General features: G+C 51.8%; 1 protein-coding gene across 1 annotated transcript in view; it reads right to left on the reverse strand.

The window, feature by feature from the left end:
- Positions 1-217: 217 nt before the first annotated feature.
- The window catches only part of LOC107297937 (paired box protein Pax-7), a gene marked incomplete at its 5' end in the record, with an annotated part of 41952 nt that continues 35105 nt past the window's right edge, over positions 218-7064 (reverse strand). The window contains 2 exons of the mRNA XM_015827302.1: positions 218-333; positions 5510-5756. Of these exons, the coding sequence (XP_015682788.1) occupies positions 218-333; positions 5510-5756 (363 nt within the window). The remainder of the gene's footprint in view (positions 334-5509; positions 5757-7064) is intronic.

Here is a 7064-nt window from a genome sequence, read left to right on the forward strand (position 1 = left end):
GGGGCAGGGGGGGAATCAGTGGGGCCTCTGGGATGGAGGCAAAGTTGGGAAGAGTTTGGTCCTTTGAGTCTCCGAAGGGAAAAGCCGGTGGTGGACGGAGGATGGTCCCAGAAAGTTTGGCAGTTATAGTGGGGTTTTTTTTTTCTTGGTTTTTTTTTTTCCATTTTGCTTCCTTGGTGGCAGAGATTGGGGGTGGGGGGACCCCAGGAAGGAGCCTTCAGTAGGCCTGGCCTGTTTCGACCGGTAGGAGCCCCAGCACGGCTGAATGTTCCCCGAGTTTCATCCGGCGCTGTGTGGACAAGCTGACGTTCTTGGTCAGGTAGTCCACGGCAGCTAGCGGGGGCAAAAGAAAGGGAGAGAGAAAAATAAATAAGGCGATGTACAGGTGAACCTTGCAACAGGTGCCTTCCCGCTTCCACCAAGTCCCTCTGGCGCAATGGGACCTGCTAGCTATTATCTGCTAAGGGAGAAAAAAAGATTTCCAAAGTTGGAATTCAGACTTCATGTTATCCTTATAATAGAGGTAATAAGCAGTCTGATTCCAGCTTCCAATCTTTTAGAACAGGGGTATCCATCCTTGGAGACTTTAAGACTTTTGGACTTCAACTCCCAGAATTCCCCAGCCAGCATAGCATAGTCCCCAAGGGTGGACTCTTATGCCTTAGAAGTTTCTTTTCATTCTCCCCCCCACCCCGATAAATATTGTACGGGTGTTAGAAAAACCCGAATTAATTAAACATAAAGTGATGACGAACCTTTTAGAGACCCAGTGCCCAAACTGCAACCCCAAACCCACTTATTTATCGCAAAGTGCCAGGGCCGCATCAGCATTGTGGTGCCTTCATGGGGGGGTGGGGGTGGCCCACTGGGTGGGGGTGGCTGTAATGGTCAGAACAGACTGAGTGGGCGTGGCCGGGGTGGGCGTGGCCACCTTGATGTTGCTCGTGGGGGAGACGCCTGGGGGGTCTGGGCAGGATTGGGGGAGATCCAGGGGGTCTCTGGTGGGTGGGGCGGTGGGCAGGAGGCTCGTCCTGTGGGGTGAGGCAGGGGGGTAGGGCGGGGGTGCCATTGCTGCGGAGCAAGGCGAGGGCACCATCAGCCCCCGCACACACAGGCCAGCGAGCGCACGGGGGCGCACTCTACCACCTCTACTCAAGCTTGCTAGCCAGCTGCTTGGCCTCCTTTGTGCTGGGTGGGGCTGACGCTCCTGGCACCAGCAGTGGCCTAATGGACCTGCGTGAGCTGGTGGCAGTAGGTGTGCCCACAGAGAGCGCCCTGAGTGCCGCCTCTGGCACGCGTGCCATAGGTTCGCCATCACTGTAATAAGCAGTCTGATGCCAGCTTCCAATCTTTTAGAACAGGGGTATCCACCCTTGGGGACTTTAAGACTTTAATTCCCAGAATTTGCCACTGTTGACAGAGCTTCAGCAGGAGAACGTCGCCCCGGATGCCTTCCCAGCTTAGGGGTGCAATTCCCCCCCCCCCCGTTGCGAAATTGATCCTTACTGAATAATTCTGGGGGAATTTTGCAAAGGGGAGGGCAGGAATCAGCCACGTTTAGAAGCCAGCTCCCAAGGGGGTAAAGACAGGGATCCAGTTGAGGGGACAAAGCAGGAGCGTCAGATTCATTCAATTTAATTTTTATTGCATTCCTATTCTGCCCTGCATCTCCCTAAGCGAATGTGGGTGGATTGCAGCAACTGGTGGATCTGGCGCCAGCAGATGCGGTTGGCATGGATTAAAATTAAAATTAACATCCCTTCCCTTTTTGCTCTGTAAGAATGCCACATGAGGAACCCCCCCGATCTTATATTTCCGATATAAAAATCAGTGTTTTAATGGGCTGAAGAGGGAGCGAGGCTACTGATTAGTAAACTGGAAAGAAAGATTGACTTTAAACCATAATAGAATTACTTAAGTGAAACATATTGTAAAAGGGACTTGTTAGCTGTAATCTGCTAAGGGAGAAAAAGATTTCCAAAGCTGGAATTCAGACTTCATGTTATCTTTATAGTAGAGGTAATAAGCAGTCTGATTCCAGCTTCCAATCTTTTAGAACAGGGGTACCCACCCTTGGGGACTTTAAGACTTTTGGACTTCAACTCCCAGAATTCCCCAGCCAGCTATGCTGGCTGGGGAATTCTGGGAGTTGAAGTCCAAAAGTCTTAAAGTCCCCAAGGGTGGACTCTTATGCCTTAGAAGTTTCTTTTTAATTCTCCCCCCCCCCCCAAATAAATATCATAAGGGTGTTAGAAAAACCTGAATTAATTAAACATAAAGAGATTTGGTAGCTCGGCTGACATAAAAACCACAGTTGCATTCAGTGCTAAATTCACAATTTGAGAAAGCGCGGATCAAACTAACGACAGGATTTGAAACATTTGAAACTACTGACTTGTTTTCTGCTAGAGAGAGCGAACCCCTTGCAATCTCGACGGCGGGCCAAAATAAATATATTTTTTGCATTTATTTTGACTGGGCACCCAGGAACCCAACGGTGACACTCTCTGTTAGCTGAGCTTCAGTCAAATATTTATTTTTTTTTGCATGTTCCCCACGGCCCCCTCACACATACACACACACACACACACACACATGCCCGCAATTCTTCAGTCTCAAATTAGATTAATAAGAATTGCGCGGAGAGCCCCACTCGGTGCCAGCAAGTAAACAAATTTCAGCCGTCAGCGTCCTGTCATGCAGCCTTCCCCAAAGGGGGGTCCCTTCCAAGCAAAAATTCTTATTAGACTTGTCACATCCATTAGGAATTTTTTTCACGCCTCCGCGTTCCATAAGCGCCATCATTAGTGTAGCTTTTTGGCCTCTGGGACCAGCTAAAACTCTCCAGACTGGCACTCTTCCTCGGCGAGTCAGGAGCAAGGAGGTGGGCAACGGTGGGCACAGCTAAGGCCCAGGGCCGGGAAGGAGGGTGGGCTTGGGATGTCATTAAAGAGAACTAAGATCTGATCAAGGAGAGAGAGAAGCAACCTGGAATTAAGGAGAAACTTCCTGACAGGGAGGACAATCAACTGGTGGAACGGCTTGCCACCAGAAATCGTGGGCGCTCCATCACTGGAAGTTTTTAAGAAGAGATTGGACAGTCACTTCTCTCAGATGGTCTAGGCGGGTCTCCTGTTCGAACAGGGGGCTGGACTAGAAGACCTCCAAGGTCCCTTCCTGCTATTCTATTCTATTCTATTCTATTCTATTCTATTCTATTCCATTCCATTCCACTCCACTCCAATTCTATTCCCTCTCTATTCCCTCTTCCTTTCTCTTCTTCTCGTTTCTCTTCTCCTCTCTTCTCCTCCCTTCCATTCCATTTCAATCTCTCTTCATTCTATTCCATTCCATTCCATTCCGTTCCGTTCCGTTCTGCATTCTATTCTAGTCTAGTCTAGTCTATTCTAGTCTAGTCTGCATTCTATTCTATTCTTTCTATACTATATTATATTTTATATTCTATTCAATTCTCTCTTCTCTTCTCTTCTCTTCTCTTCTTATTATTCTATTCTATTCTATTCTATTCCACTCCACTCCACTCAAATTCTATTCCCTCTCTATTCCCTCTTCCTTTCTCTTCTTCTCTTTTCTCTTCTCCTCTCTTCTCCTCCCTTCCATTCCATTTCAATCTCTCTTCATTCTATTCTATTCTATTCTATTCTATTCTATTCTATTCTATTCTATTCTATTCTATTCCATTCCGTTCCATTCCGTTCCATTCTGCATTCTATTCTATTCTATTCTATTCTAGTCTGCATTCTATTCTATTCTTTCTATACTATATTATATTTTATATTCTATTCAATTCTCTCTTCTCTTCTCTTCTCTTCTCTTCTCTTCTTATTCTCTTCTCTTCTCTTCTCTTCTATTCTATTCTATTCTTTATTCTATTTATTCTATTCTCTAAAGCTTCAAGCTTGGGCCCATGGCTGGCAAAAAAAAGGCTGAGCAGAAAAGGACAGATTTTAAGTCCACCCGGCCAAAGACCGGTTGCCTGCTGACTCAGGGAGGAGGGGGCTGCCGGCTCAGGGCCCCCTTGGGAGGGCGGCTTCTTCAACTCCTGAGGGTGAGCCAGGGGGTCCCAGGGGCCCAAAGCCGAGGCTGGCAGGGCATCCCAGCCCCTCCGGGTTTAAATCAGATTTTGCCAGGTGCCGCCTTTGCTAAATTCTTCTGCCAGCTTGGGAGAGGGGCGAGGCAGGTCGCTTCCCCTTATCCAAAGATCTGGGCCCCCCCACCTCTCCAAATGCATTTCCTCTTTTTGGGGGGGTTATTTTCCCCTCCTGTCCTTAGCCCTGCACAAACACACAACGTGCATAACACAAAGACAGGCCCATCTACGGGTTGACTAAGGCTGGGCCTGGAGGGCATCTCTCTGCCCTGGAATTTGTTTAAGATTTTTATCACTTCCATCTGTGGCTGGGTTTCCCCACCAGAAGCGAGAGGAAGGTCGAGGGGGGGGGGTTATAGGCCAAACTTTGGGGAGGGGGCTTCTTCCCCAAGAGAGAAACGGGGAGGGGGGGAAGAAGAGGTGAGGGAGCGTTCATATCCCCCTCCCTCGCAGGCAGCCGTTTCTCATTTGGGGAAGGGAAGCGCGTTAAAAGGAAAAGGGGGACCCAGAGGTCAATTGGGGGGGGCCCTCAGGGGAGGGGAAACGGGGGTGCCCCAAACACCACCAGGTCAAAGACCAGGACAGCTCCAGGACCAAGGGATGGCAAAAGGGGAGCCGAGCCACCCATCGCTGTAGAAGGGGCCAGGGGCACTCACTGCCTGGTCCAGGGGGGTCCTTAGGGGTTGCCCCCCACCCACCTCAGAGCTTCAGAGCCCCTGAACGCAAGGCAGGCTCTCCTCTTGGGAAGAAGAAGAGGGGGCGGGTGTCCAATCTTGTTTTTTTTCCCTTGAAGACGTTTCACTTTCTTATCCAAGAAGCTTCTTCAGTTCTGAATGAATCCATGCCACCATTCAGTCAGAACGGAAGAAGCCTCCTGGATAAGAAAGCGAAACGTCTTCAAGGAAAACCCAAAGTCCAAAGATGAAAAAGCACCTTTGGGACCACCAGGACCTGGATCAGGGGTCTTCAAACTCGGCCCTTTTATGACTGGTGGACTTCAACTCCCAGAATTCCTCAGCCAGCCCCTTAGGACTGGCTTAGGAATTCTGGGAGTTGAAGTCCACCAGTCATAAAAGGGCCGAGTTTGAAGACCCCTGACCTGGGTGAATGAGAATCTCCATAGATACTGGGAGGGGGGAGGGATCAAAGGCATCTCCCCCTCCCCAAAGTAGGCAAGGCCAGGTGGGATTTGGGGGCGCTGGTTGACACGAGAGGCCGCCTCAGATGTCCCAAAGGCCTCCAGCAGACACCCCCCACCCTTGGGGTTTCTGGGGAAGCCCATTAGGCAGGAGTGCAGCCCCCTCCCTCCCACCACCAAGGGGTGAAACCCGCCAGGCGTTCCCTCTTTCCCCGGGAGAGGGAGGGGGGGGAGAGAGCCGAAGACGGAAGGATACTCACTCTGGCCGTACTGACCGTACTGGTAGCCGGCCACGGGATCCACGCTGTAGCCTGTGGTGGTGTAGGTGGGGGGGCAGTAGGCCTGGGAGGTGGGCAGGCTGTCCACGGACTTGATGGAGTCGCTGCGCTGGCTGCAGCTGGCCGAGATGGCGTTGGCGCTCTCCAGGCTGCCGTGCAGGGGGGAGAGGGAGAAGTCGGCCTGGGACTGGGGGGCCACTCCGCTGGGGTTGCTCAGGATGCTCATCACCTGCAGGGGGGGGCAGAGGGAGGGCAGAAGGGTGAGTGCCGGGGGGGAGGGGGAGACGATGGCCACCACAGATCCGCCAAGGAGACAAGCTGAAGACCAGGCGGACACAAAGAACCTGGTGAATGGCAGCCTGAAGAGGAACAGCGGTCATCCCAATCGGGAGCCCCCCCTCCACGTAAGGAGAAAAACTTGAGTGCCCACCCCAGCTCCCTGGCAGGAAAACCTGCTCTGGGGATGGGGAGGGGGCTAGGCTTTCTCCTTCCTTCCCTCTCCCTTCCCTTCCCTTCCCATCATTCCTCTTTCCCTCCCTCCCTCCCCCCTTTGCCCCGTCCTTCCTTTCCTTCCTTCCACTCCCTTGATCATTTCACCACTTATCCCCCCTCCCTCACCTTCCTCTTTCACTGTCTTCCTCCTTTGCATTTCCCTCCCCCTCTCCATTCTTCCCCCACTTTCCCTTCTCTTGCTTCCCTTCCCATAGCTCTCCTCCCTTCCCTCCAACTTCCCTTCCTTCTTTCCATTACCCTTCCCTTCCCATCCTCTTCTCCTTCCTTCCTTCCTTCCTTCCTTACCATTCCTTCCCTCCCTCCTTCCCCTATCCTTCCCTTTGGCCTTCTCCCCACCTTCCTCCCCTACTCCAACCCCTTCCCCCTCCCCTATCCAATTCAAACACACACCCTCCATATACAACTCCTCCCCCTTCCCTTCCCTCCCCTATCCAACACCCCCATTCCTTCCCTCTCCCCTATCCAACTCCTTCCCCATTCAAGTCCTTCCCCCTCATCCAACTCCTTCCCCATTCCTTCGCCCTCCCTATTCAGCTCCTTCCCCATTCAACTCCTTCCTCCCCTATCCAACTCTTTCTCCATCCAACTCCTTCCCCATTCCTTCCCCCTCCCTATTCAACTCCTTCCCCCTCCCTATTCAATTCCTTCTCCATCCAACTCCTGCCCCCTCCCCTATTGAACTCCTTCCCCATTGAACTCCTTCCTGCTCCCCATCCAACTCTTTCCGCATTGAACTCCTGCCCCCTCCCCTATCCAACTCCTTCCCCATCCAACTGCTTCCCCATTCAACTCCCCCCCTTCCCTATCCAACTCCTTCCCGCTTCTCTCCCTTATCCAACTCCTTCCCCATTCAATTCCTTCCTCCTCCCCATCCTACTCACACACACTCCCCATTCAACTCCTTCCCTTTTCTCCTTTCCCCTTCAACTCCTTCCCCCTCCCCTATCTTACTCAAACACCCCCTCTCCATACAACATGTCCTCCACATTGGCCTGTCTCCCCTTGGCCCGTCTCTGCCCTGCCC

The sequence above is a fragment of the Protobothrops mucrosquamatus genome, unplaced genomic scaffold, assembly GCF_001527695.2.
Source record: "Protobothrops mucrosquamatus isolate PMUCROS unplaced genomic scaffold, P.Mucros_1.0 scaffold3602, whole genome shotgun sequence".
Taxonomy (NCBI): Eukaryota; Metazoa; Chordata; class Lepidosauria; order Squamata; family Viperidae; genus Protobothrops; species Protobothrops mucrosquamatus.